The 11,709-nt window shown below is 44.3% G+C and overlaps 2 protein-coding genes and 1 long non-coding RNA gene across 10 annotated transcripts in view; 2 read left to right on the top strand and 1 right to left on the bottom strand.

Moving 5' to 3' along the window:
* The window catches only part of ptpn13 (protein tyrosine phosphatase non-receptor type 13), a 42,352-nt gene extending 36,758 nt beyond the window's left edge, over positions 1–5,594 (top strand). For all 7 annotated transcript variants that reach the window (XM_019882843.1, XM_019882844.1, XM_019882842.1 and 4 more), the window contains 15 exons: positions 480–651; positions 733–943; positions 1,020–1,099; positions 1,759–1,820; positions 1,972–2,127; positions 2,205–2,370; positions 2,752–2,939; positions 3,017–3,072; positions 3,183–3,289; positions 3,689–3,837; positions 3,913–4,003; positions 4,203–4,540; positions 4,607–4,822; positions 4,892–4,954; positions 5,040–5,594. In XM_019882843.1, coding sequence (XP_019738402.1) covers positions 480–651; positions 733–943; positions 1,020–1,099; positions 1,759–1,820; positions 1,972–2,127; positions 2,205–2,370; positions 2,752–2,939; positions 3,017–3,072; positions 3,183–3,289; positions 3,689–3,837; positions 3,913–4,003; positions 4,203–4,540; positions 4,607–4,822; positions 4,892–4,954; positions 5,040–5,117 — 2,133 coding nt within the window. In that variant the 3' untranslated portion in view covers positions 5,118–5,594. The remainder of the gene's footprint in view (positions 1–479; positions 652–732; positions 944–1,019; positions 1,100–1,758; positions 1,821–1,971; positions 2,128–2,204; positions 2,371–2,751; positions 2,940–3,016; positions 3,073–3,182; positions 3,290–3,688; positions 3,838–3,912; positions 4,004–4,202; positions 4,541–4,606; positions 4,823–4,891; positions 4,955–5,039) is intronic.
* A 340-nt stretch (positions 5,595–5,934) lies between these two features.
* ggt5b (gamma-glutamyltransferase 5b) lies at positions 5,935–10,079 on the bottom strand. 2 transcript variants are annotated; one of them, XM_019882856.1, is made up of 12 exons: positions 9,642–10,077; positions 8,790–8,917; positions 8,602–8,697; positions 8,329–8,524; positions 7,961–8,121; positions 7,558–7,704; positions 7,335–7,465; positions 7,004–7,191; positions 6,846–6,937; positions 6,667–6,776; positions 6,481–6,591; positions 5,935–6,402 (listed from the first exon to the last, which is right to left on the bottom strand). In XM_019882856.1, exons 1-12 carry the CDS (start codon positions 9,800–9,802, stop codon positions 6,256–6,258), a joined length of 1,668 nt encoding a protein of 555 aa, XP_019738415.1. In that variant the 5' UTR covers positions 9,803–10,077; the 3' UTR covers positions 5,935–6,255. The 2 variants fall into 2 exon arrangements, with proteins under 2 accessions (XP_019738415.1, XP_019738414.1); XM_019882855.1 differs by having other exon boundaries at positions 6,667–6,937; positions 9,642–10,079.
* LOC109523614 (uncharacterized) lies at positions 8,463–10,677 on the top strand. Its single transcript, XR_002169806.1, has 3 exons — positions 8,463–8,552; positions 8,817–8,939; positions 10,314–10,677. It is a non-coding gene; the product is annotated as an uncharacterized LOC109523614 (long non-coding RNA).
* Positions 10,678–11,709: the final 1,032 nt, after the last annotated feature.

The raw sequence follows: 11,709 nt of genomic DNA on the forward strand, positions 1-11,709 counted from the left end.
GATAACCTTGAGTTCTCAACAAAAAAAAACCAAGCGTGCCTGCTTCAAGCTGTGTGGTGTTTAATCTGAAACAAAACATAAAGTCAGTAGATTTTCATGTCTTGAACCAAACTTCTTACATGAGCTCTTTACCTACACTACTTTGTCTTACTTACTCTCAATAGACGGGCTAACAAAAAAATCGCATTCATATCCCAGGGGTTGTAAACCTTTAATTAGCTGATATAGGAACATAATAGTCACAGGCATTTATTCTTTATGCTCTGTGAAAAACATAATTGGAGGTTTGTTGAGACAATCTTCTGTACTGTCTCAATGTATGGTTGTGTGGTGGGCTGAAGCGGATTAATAGAATTTCTATTAATTTCAGTGGGCAAAGTTGATTTGAGATACAACTGATATGAGTTACGAGCGTGAAGGTGTTCACATATTAAGTCGGGTGACCACTGTTTCTCATCTTGCATGGTTTTTACTCACAGGTGAACCAGAAAGATGTGAGCAGCATGGGCCACACCCAGGTGGTGGAACTTGTGCGTGCAGAGCCTCGGTTGGTGGACTTGGTTGTGGGTAGAGTGTTGGATGACTCAAAACCCTACATCGATGCCCACCTGCTGCCCGACATTTGCTTTCGAGACCTCCACAAACCACTTGGTAAGAAGATCATAAATATAAATCCAGCAGATGAAGTAAAATGGTTGTCTGGAAGTGATCATTCCCGGTCCCTCCCTGCAGGTCTGGTTTTGGACGGCGGTCGGGACAGCGCGTACGGGCTTGTGTTTGTAAAAGACATCCTAACAGGATCAGCGGCCTTTGATGAAGGCACCCTGAGGCCATTGGACCTCATCCATTACATTAATGGTGCACCCACTCAGGAACTTACCCTCAGCGAGAACACCAGACTGTTGGAACTTTCTTGTGGCGACTTAACTCTTAAAGCCACAAGGTAGCCTGATATTCCATTGAAGAATAACATATATGTTCCTCAGTTTTAACTCTGATTTTGTCCCTCTCACTCAAAGGGATGGCAAGCCTGTGTATCCTGGGAAAATGTCCTCTCTGAATAGTAACATCAGCTCCACTGTATCATCTGGCATCAATGGTATGTGCCAAGTGAGATACTGACAAATCAAAAAAACTTCAGCTCAGAAAAATGAGTACTGATGCACATAACAATTAGCCAGTCGACAGCCAGCTCATGGATAGTGTTAGCAGCTGAGGTTTTCGACAGCGAGCTGGCTCAAACAGCATTTGCAGTGTACGTTGTTGCAGCTGGCCAGCTACCCGATAGCAATTGCAGCTAACACTACTGTAAAATTCAAAATCAATAAACCCTCCCTTATGATAACACGTGACTAGCAGATAACACTACTATAAAACGATTAGTCAATTAAACACTACATTTGCATCAAGGCGCGGTATGTACACCAATAAACCACACAGAAGCTAGCTATGTAGTTTTAGCGCCTATTGTTGTCTGACGGTATCTTCGTGGCTCATCTTCGTAGCCAACCTTATCAGAAAGTTTCTTGCATTAACTTTGTCGGCTTCTTGCCAGCCTTTGCAGGTAAGGTTCACAGCCCTGCGAGCTAGCAGCATTTTCAGCTAAAGGAGTCCACAGCTAACTTTAGCGGATTGCCGCCACTGCAAGCTCACGACTTTTTTGTGTGACTATTAACCTTCGTTGAGGCTAATACTTCTTTTGGAATAAGTGTTAGAAAAAAAAATCCACCATTGAGTGACCATTGTTTATCATTCAAGGGTTCCTCACCGCAGAAGATGCAATGGAGACCGAGTTTTTCACAGTGCTGTCTTCTTTAGAGGTAGGCTCACTAATAATAATAATAATACATTACATTTATAAGCGCCTTTCAAAACACTCAAGGACACTTTACAATCAAAACAAGAACAATCCCAATGTTCTTTTGTTTGACAATGTACAACGCGCTTTTGTTAACATGTTTGCACGTCCAGGAGGAGGTGATTAAGCTGGAACTGGACAAGCCGAACTTAGGAGGTCTCGGTTTCTCCGTGATCGGCGGTGAGCGAGGTATATTCGTCAAGTCCATCACAGCGGGAGGAGTGGCCGAGGCCTCGGGCAAGTTGCAAGTGGGCGACCGGCTGTTGAAAGTGAGATATTTCAAGCATTCCTTTGGACCATTCAGGACACGAGCCTTTGTCTGAGGCTATTTTGTCTGTGTCGGCAGGTGAACGAGGAGCCAATGACCGGCGTCTCACATACCAAAGCTGTCACCACCATCCGCAAAGCTAAAGGCCTGGTACGCTTGATGGTGTCCAGGCCGCCTGGCCAGAACCCCAACACCTACATGGCCTATCTGCCAATCACCACGAATAAGTGCAACGGAAACACAGGTACCGGCGTACCTCACAAGGGGAAGCTTGACTTGCTGCTCGTTTGTGTACAGTCGGTTTTCCTCCCTTCGTGTTTGTCTTCGGTAACAGAAAGGCAGTTGAGATCAGACCTTGGGTTAGACTTTCAACTGAAATTGAGCTTTCGCATAAATTTCTCTTTCCGATGCTGCTTGTTTGTTGTTCTCGATGTTTTTAACCTTCAGTTGAGATTGAAGTATGAATTTTGCCTTGACTTAAAGCGATCATATGAAACCGGAGGTGATATGAAATCTAAAATATGACTTTTCTCTCATGGATTTGCTGGTTTCACTTTTGTCTTCTATACTGTAACTACAAAAGTTGGAAACTATCCTGGTTTGTTACAGTCAATGTTGTTTTCAGATCTCAGTGAGGACAGCGGGGTGAAGTCCAAGTTGGGTAGTCCCCATAACGTACTCAATTCCGGCTGTCCACCATTACCGCCAGCCGACTATGACGAAGGTCCGCCCAATCCCAAAAGAGAGCACAGTGCCGAACTCTCCGAAGATACAGACTACGACGGATCCTCCTTACCCGAAGACTCGCCCGAGGTCCTCATCAAAGCGCTCACACTAAATAGTAAACATTTACATTTCACGTTTTAAGCGGTTGTCCTTTAACTCCATAGAGTTCTCGTAAAGTGCAATGGATGGAGGAGAGTGTGGACGACCCCAGCAATGAAAAGTAAGATTTGGTATTTGGAACGTGGGAACAGATGAGGATTTTAGCTTTTTTTTGTTTTTAATTTTGCATTTTTTTAAACATGCTGTCTCTTGTTGTTATTGAATGTGCAGTTATCTGCAAATGAGCGCTGGCCGGCCAGAAGATGACGATGACGACGACATCACGTGGGGAAGTGATGAGCTACCCATTGAAAACCTCGATTCCAAATTCAGAAAAGGTTTATTCTTAATTTATTATAAAACATTTTTTTCGAAATGTGTTTTATTTAATGGCAAAAATACTTTTATATATATGGTAACACGCATAAATTACTATGAGAATCCTGTCAGTGATCAAATTAAAATATCAGCAGCGCTCAACATTTTTAGACTTTGTTCTTTATTTCCAGAATAATTCATATATTATAAATATTATTTATGTAAATTTATTTGTTTTTACTTGTTTAGATTGAAGTTGAAACGGTGTTAAAAAAAAAAAAATCCACAAATTGTGAATGCCAATAAAATCCCATCAGTGCATAACATTTTTAGTTTTTTTTTTGTTGTTGTTGTTTTTTCCCTTCTTTTTTGTTTTTATCATGATCTTGTTCCACCGATTTTGTTGTGCTTGCACGCAGCTGGGCCAATCATCACCAAGGACGAGCTGACCTCCTTGCCGCTGGTTGAGGTGGTCCCCGATGGCCAGTACACGGGTGTCAACCTCAATGGTGTTGTGCGCATGATGAAGGGGCTCCTGGAACAGAAAGTCCCTCAGCAGGAATTTGAGGTGAGACCCTCTCGTTAATCTCATTTTAGTGCTATCTGTGGTTCCTCTCATCATGCTGGAGCCATTTGCTTGTAGAATCTTCAAAATCTTCAACCTCTGGACGACTGTTTGGTTGGCCAGACGAAGGAGAACAAGAGAAAGAACCGCTACAAGAATATTGTCCCCTGTGAGTTAACACAAGTGTGGGGGGTGTGACACAGAGACATTCATTTTAAGTGTCAAGGAATTATATTACACCCAATATGAATAATTTATGAAACATGTCAATGCGTAGTAGTTCTTTTTGTTCTACATTAAAACTTGAGCACAATTATAGACGTAAAAATAATGTAAAAGAAATTTTTCCCGTGCCTGTTTTCCTGCAGTCGACACCACGCGAGTGGTGCTCGGTACAAATGGCGGTTATATCAACGCCAACCACATCAAGATGCCCGTGAAGGATGAGGACTTTGCATACATCGCCTGCCAGGGACCCCTGCCCACCACTATGGGCGACTTCTGGCAGATGGTGTGGGAGCAGAAGGCCAATGTGGTCGCCATGATGACGCAGGAGATTGAGGGCGGCAAAGTGAAGTGCCAACGGTACTGGCCAGACTCGCCGGGCACCACCGAGATGGTGGACGAGCGCCTGCAGATCAAGTTGGTCAAGGACCAATACCTGGACCACTTTGTCATCAGACTCATGGAGGTCAAAGATGTGACGGTAAGGACGTGAAAAAATGGAAGAGTAAAAAAGAAGCACCGTCATTTGATGAATGTTGTCGTCCAGACGGATGAAACGCAGCTGGTGACGCACCTGAACTACACGGGCTGGCCCGACCACGGGACGCCATCTCAGCCCGAGCAGCTGCTCACCTTCATCTCATACATGCGGCACGTGCACCGCTCGGGCCCCATCGTCACGCACTGCAGCGCTGGCATCGGACGTTCCGGGACGCTTATTTGCATCGACGTGGTCCTTGGGCTTATCAGCAAAGACGCCGACGTGAGTAGCACTTAATCGGACAGGATTGAACGTAAGAGTGATGGTGATGATGTTGTTTTTCCTCCTCAGTTTGATATTTCTGATGTGGTACGGAACATGAGACTTCAACGAAAGGGAATGGTCCAGACAGAGGTGCTCTTGACTAATGCGTAACTTTGAATCATATGACTTATTCCAGTACATGCCTTTTTACATGCATGTCTTTATGTGCTTGCAGGACCAGTATATCTTCTGCTACAGGGTGATCCACTACGTCCTGGAATGCCTTCAAGATGAGAAGAACATCTCAGGCTAGTCAGTGGACACCAGCAGAAAAAGGCCAAATCATCAAAAGTGATTTTAAAATACCGTAAATATTAATTCCACGCCACTATTAGTGTCCATTCTTTTTAAAGAAATATATTTTTTATTATATGTTTGCTTTTTTTTTTTTTAAGTTCTCTTCCTTTTGGCTGCTACCCCTCATCCCCTCATGCAACGTTGAGAACTGCTGATTGTATTTCTTATGTCCACCTATAAGAGAACGCTAGTGTTTTATTTTCCAGATAAAACGATGACACACATGGACCAATGACATCATATTGTATGTATGTGGAACAAAATTGTAACTATTTGAAATTGCATTTTGTTTGTTTGTTGATGCTGGAACTCGCCTTGACAGAATACTGTGTCAGTATTTGCTTCGCTCGCTGCCTGAAGGTAAACGATAAACTTAAATGTGTACATATTCATTTGCTGAAAATTAAACTGGATACATTTTAATTGTTCAGAGCCTTTTTATGGTTTGAGTCTTTTTTTTTTTAAGCACATACAGTGTGAACATACAAGACTCATTTTCCATCCCTCCATCCATTTTCCGTAACACTTTTCCTTACTTTTAGGTCCCGGAGGGGTGGGGTAACCTCAACAAGGACACCCTGGGGCCTGGCCAGACCACCCCCACCAAACAAAAAAAATACCTTTTGTCCAGTGAGTCAATTTTCAGCCATTTTATTGATGATAACTCGTATGGGACACATTGCAATTTATAAGAAATTACGCCTCGTTTTAACAGTTGTTTCCATAAGATGTAATTGTTCATGGGAACAAGGGACCAAGTTAATACAACAAAGTTTCTTTCCTGTAAAATCATGTTTTTCCTTTTATGAATAAATCATGTCTGTAGCTTAATTGGTTGTTCAGCATTAAATTCAATGTATCCCCTGGCCCTAAATTCCAGTAAATAAAAAAAGATAATGAAAAATAACTCATTTAAAAAAAAACAAATGATAATAGAACATTTTGAAAAGTCATTTCGTAAAGCAACAGTTTATACATATGCAAACCATCAATGAGATTTTTTTCCCCCCCATGAAGAAGACACCAGAAAGCTCACTTTTTCATTTTTCACCAAGTTAAAAGAGAGTCTTAAAATTTTGTGAATAATGTTCAAGTCAGTATCCGTCCGCCATCCCCTTCTTCCTCATGTCTGATTCGGCCACAATGCATCCCTCCTCCTTCTCCACTGCATTCACTATGTTGAAAAAATACTGCATTTGCCCAACCTGGTGCCCGAGAGCTCTGAGGCCGTCGATGACAACCTGAAGGCAGAGAGGAAATGTGACATGACTTATCCGAAGTGACCTTAACTGCTCACAAAGTGCGTTTCAATAGATTACCTGGTCAAAACCGGGTGGAAAATTCACATTGTTCTTGGAGTCAACATACACGATGGGAGCCTCGATTGCTGCTTTCAGACTCATTCCCAGCCACAAGTGATTTATTACAGACTGTGGGGCGCACGCAGATGAACCGTGTCAACAAAAAGCATGAGTCAAGGACACGTTTTTGTATTTGAGGAGTACCAAGGCCACTGCGCCGGTGATCATGCTTCCCCCTGCTCCGCCAATCACAAGAAGTCCTCCAGACTTGGACTCTAGTATAGCTGGCGTCATTGAGGAGGGAGGCTGCTCACCTGAAACAACCATTACAATCAAAACTGTCGGCCCGTTCATGTCCGCACAAAGATGAAGGTGGATCTTACCAGTCTTCAGTGTGTCTGCTCTCCCACAGAAGTCAGCCAGCTCATTATTCAGGATGATGCCCGTCCGTGGGGAGTAAATGCCTCCTCCGAACCTACGGCAAGAGACGGTGATGACACACCTGAAGATTCCGGAACATTTCCAACAAGCGTCTCCTCACAAATGGTTTATGGTGCTGGTGGCAGAGACGGCCAGTCCGTCTTCATCCAGCACGGACACTTGTGACGTTCCGGTGTGATCGGGCGGCGGCTTGACGTTGGAGTAGTACGATGGCGGGTGGGTGCCATTGGAAGAAATCATTGTCCTGATGTGACCGATGAAGGTGGGATCCATCAGATGTTCCGCACCCTGTAAGTTGACATTTTCCAACTTTGTTTCAACGTTGTCGTGCTTGAAGTGACAATTGTCTTTTTTTTTTTTTCTAATGGAACAATTTTGTCATGTTTATGATTTTATAAAGACTGTATCAAACTTAAATATCAAATCCTAACCGTCTCGCTGTTGAACAAAGGATCACGAATGCTCCTTCGCTGGCCGTTAGCAAATTTGACCGCCTCAATATAATGATGGTAAAACTGAATTTTTCCTTCCCCTTTCAGGGAATGTGGTGTCAAAGAGAACCCTGTGAAAAGAAGACAAACACAAATACTATTTGGAGATTCAGTCTTAAGCATAACAAACATCCCCAGGAAATGAGACCAAAAAAAAAAAAACCTTGCATGATCTTGAGGATAAAGGCAAGCAGGGCGCCCCCAGCAGGCGGTGGAGGAATGTGCATCAGCGTGTCCCCCAGAAGAACTGTCCATGCATCCACCGCTCTCACCCGGTAGGACCTCAGATCCTCCATTTCTAATGTCCCACCTACAAGCATGACATAGCACAACAAAAAAATGTCAACGTCTCAATAACTCGTTAACTGCACTTGGGCATCAGTTACAGCTTGGCAACACAAGTCGACTTATTGTCTGCTGAGGAATGGCATCCCCCTCTTCTTGAAGGGTAGCCCCCCAGGTCATTGAGCTTCTGTCGTGCATTATTTATACCACTCAACCGGTGTGCCGCCGCACCTTTGAAATCCTTACGAATAATGTTCTAGCATTTACATTTGGCTCCCCACCTGCTTTTTTGACATCGTGAATTAAATCCCAAGCAATCTCGCCAGTGTAGAAAGCGTCTGCTCCTTTCTTGGCAATCATCTGCAGGCTCTCGGCAAGTTGAGGAAACTTCAGGATGTCTCCTGTCCTAAGAACACTCTTGTTGTTGTTGCAAAAAATGTCACTGCGGAGGGGGAAAAAAACTCACATTACTCAGAACTCACTTTTGCCGGATTTTTTTTGTTTTGTCCATTTATCCACTAACTCCGCGTTGTTCTGATCTCGTTTATTTGGGTGTAATTCCACTTTCGGCCACGAGCTGGAGGACACACGATTGCGTTTGACAGTGTCAACTGGAAAGAAGATTGAAAACAGGAAGTATTTTTTGTACCAGAGGGACGAACGTTCCACTCTGCTTTTCACGGCGGGCATGCCAAGAATCTTCCCCAGATGAGGAGGCACCGCGATGCCCTCCCTGGCCAGCTTTATGGGCTCCTCGAAGAGCTTGGACCACGACAGCTTGCCGTAGCGCTTGTGAAGCTCCTCGTAGCCCCGCAGCTCACCGGGAACGCCGATCCACTGACTACCTAGGGGAGTGTTGCCATATTGGAAACCGTAAGCCCTCACGCTCACGCATATTCACCGACAAATATTCTGTCCTTACCTGGCGTATGTTTGAATGATTCCGAACAATCATCCAACAGGTTGCTCTTAAACTTGCGAGGGACAGTCTCTCTGAAGTTGTAGACCGTCACCTTACCTGGGATAAAAAAAAAATAATAGATATATAAAATGACCACAACCGCATTGGTAATTTGCTTTGCCGACGTGTTTGGAATTCGGAGCAGCGACCTGTTTTATTTCTGACTGTTACGACAGAGCCTCCGCCGAGCCCCATACTCTGTGGGTAGACCACGGCGGTGCACAGGAGGGCCGCGATGGCGCCGTCTACTGCCGAGCCGCCTTGCTGCAGGACGTCCCTGGAAGACCAACGTCATTTAGGTATGCATGAGGGGGGGGGGGGGGGGGTAGTCTTAAGTAACAGGGGGAAAAAAGGGGGGGGACTGCCTTTCTGGCTTCCTCCTACATTCCAAAAACATACATGTCTAGATTCAGTGAAGACTGCACATTGCTTGTTTGTATGTGCCTCGCGATTTTGATATTTATCGATCAATCAATTATGTTATTGATCATTCGACAAATGATGACATTTACAGAACGCGATACACTACCACGGTGGATATTTGCTTTAAATCAATGATAAAAATCTACAAGACAATAATGTGCTGATTTATTGGATTCAAATCAGTTTAGGTTGTGAATATAAAATGTCTGCCATACCACGATTCAAATTCCAGTTTGGATAGTTTTGATTTTGGTCTCACTTGTTTGTATTACAAAAACTTTGGCAGGAGTGTGAAGACTATTCATATCCACAAGATAACATCATCATTTAACCGTACAAAAACTTCAATTAGTCTCAATCCGCATGTTGTGGACTGCTGATGTCGTAACGTGAAGGAAGCGGCATGCCCGCGTGGATATGATCCATGTTATCCAATCTCTTAAACTGCTTACCACCTCGCTCGGTTTCACACAAACTGCTGACTCGTCATATAGTGTGACGCAAACTTTCCTGCGAGGAAATCCTCAGAACGCCAGAAAAAGAATGGAGCCACACTCGATAGATTGCGAGTCACTTACTTGCCAACCCGCGAGCAAAGCAGCGAGTCCGCGGCCACGGCGGCGTGCCGGAAGCCGCCGGAGCACGGCGCGGTCAGCAGAGTGGCCACGCACACGCACAGCAGAACCGAGGCGCACAGCAGCGCGCACGCCAGGCAGCCGCACCACTTGTACTTGTCCATCTCATTCGAGGCCAACGTAAGGTCACCAATGGGGCCCCCGAGCCGCCATCACTCGCGACCTGGTTGCTGCTGCCACTGCACGCTGATTGAAGTTACCCGCGGAGTTGTCACGGGAACGCGCGGCGCCTGCACCGCCTGGCTTTACTCCTTAGGGACCATCAAGAAATAATTCTCTTCAAATGTCAGAATATCTATCTCGCTACCGATCGATCTATATAAAAGCAAGCAACTCGTCTTAAAACGTTTTTCTTCTTTGGCTTCCAACTCAGCATGAGACTTGGCTTTTTTTTTTTTGTGTGTGTTTGCCTTTTTTTGCTATTTATTTATTTGCTTTTAACTCTTTGTTTTGGTATGTCTGATTTTCACTTTACGTACAGCATCTTTTTATGCAGCCATCGTTGTTTTTTGGAGTATTCTCAGAATGAAGTGGAATTGAGGATGTATATTTAAATGACATTCTTTTTTTTTTCCCCATTTGTACTGTGTGCACCGTATGTCATCTGGCCAAAAGTCAGATGCAATTTAACGACGCTCCCTGAGTGACCTTCCCACCCCCGACCCCCCTGCTGCTGTCCTGTTCCCTCCAGTCCAGATGCGCTTGTGTAAACCTCTTCAAGTTCACTCAGTCTTTCGTATGACATCCATGTGTGGGGCCCAAATTGTTATGACCATAAATGGTAACATGAATGTCATCAACAAACTCACTTGCACTGTTGCCATGTCTCTCAGAAAGGTGTACAACATTTTGAAAGGGTTGTTTTTTTTTTCCAGCCTGCTGATTTTTGTTTCAGTGTTGTAGGCAATGTCAATCTGGCGCTTTTTTTAATTTAACATTTCTTACCCCGCTCATCCACCACAAAAAAAGTGAGCCACCTGTTTGTTTGTTCGTCTGTGTGTGTGTGTGTGTGTGTGTGTGCGCGCGTGTGTGTGCGCGCGTGTGTGTGTGTGTGTGTGTGTGTGCGCGCGTGTGTGTGCGCGCGTGTGTGTGTGTGTGTGTGTGTGTGCGCGCGTGTGTGTGCGCGCGTGTGTGTGTGTGTGTGTGTGTGTGTGTGTGTGTTTGTGCGTGTGTGTGTGTGTGTTTGTGCGTACCATGTGGTTGTTTCACAGCTGGCCACAAGGGGGAGATGTTGAATACTGTATATGTCCAATTGTAGTCCTAAAATATCCCATTTTCTCACTACTTGGAAGAAGGAAAGACATTTTAAATCCTGACCTTTATTACACTTGAATGTAAATGCAACACCCAGAGAAAATGTGCATGTTAATGTTTATGAATATATTCATGCATAATTATAAAATATTTTTAATTCACTTGTTTTCGATTTTTTATTGTGTTAAATCCATTAATTTCAAAGATATTTATTTTACTAATATTTTTTCAAATGTATCGATTGAATGATGCACATTTAAGAGGGCAGCACCGGAGCTTAGACATCACCGCTGCCTGTACCTATTAATAGTGCCCCGTTAATATTTCCTAGCCTGCGTCATGCCCACCCACCCGTGCCATTCTCTATTCACTCCATCTCTATGGACGCCGCCTGCACCTTTTACTCCTCTCGGCATCTGCCACTCACTCTATTCGGGCTTGGTCACACACCTCGGATGGCCTTTTCCTTGTCGGTCGGGTATGGTGCAAAGTCCAGCAATTATTATTCAATGAATACCTCGAATACAGCATGTCCTACATTATGTATGCTGGGGTCCACAATGGGCGTCATTATCAATCCTGACTTGATAATTGGATGTGGTTCATCTTAGCTTTCAGGTTCATTGTCAATCTACCGATGTCAGTGGGGACTTTCCAATGAACTTGCGACTTCAGCCAAAGAGTTTGCCAGTGTGATCGGAGTGGGCGCCTTGTCTTCCAGCTGTAGCTCAGCATCAATATTTTACATCAGCCTATT

The sequence above is a fragment of the Hippocampus comes genome, unplaced genomic scaffold (assembly GCF_001891065.2).
Source record: "Hippocampus comes isolate QL1 unplaced genomic scaffold, H_comes_QL1_v1.1 scaffold30, whole genome shotgun sequence".
NCBI classification, from domain to species: domain Eukaryota; kingdom Metazoa; phylum Chordata; class Actinopteri; order Syngnathiformes; family Syngnathidae; genus Hippocampus; species Hippocampus comes.

What these genes read in the sequence shown, in the direction of transcription:
- ggt5b (XM_019882855.1), bottom strand. Translation starts at nt 9,802, where the DNA reads ATGGACAAGTACAAGTGGTGCGGCTGCCTGGCGTGCGCGCTGCTGTGC. An exon ending in CTTTGCTCGCGGGTTGGCAA is followed by an intron (nt 8,918 to 9,641) that starts GTAAGTGACTCG and finishes TTGGTCTTCCAG; the next exon opens with GGACGTCCTGCAGCAAGGCG. An exon ending in CTTTGTTCAACAGCGAGACG is followed by an intron (nt 7,192 to 7,334) that starts GTTAGGATTTGA and finishes GTCAACTTACAG; the next exon opens with GGTGCGGAACATCTGATGGA.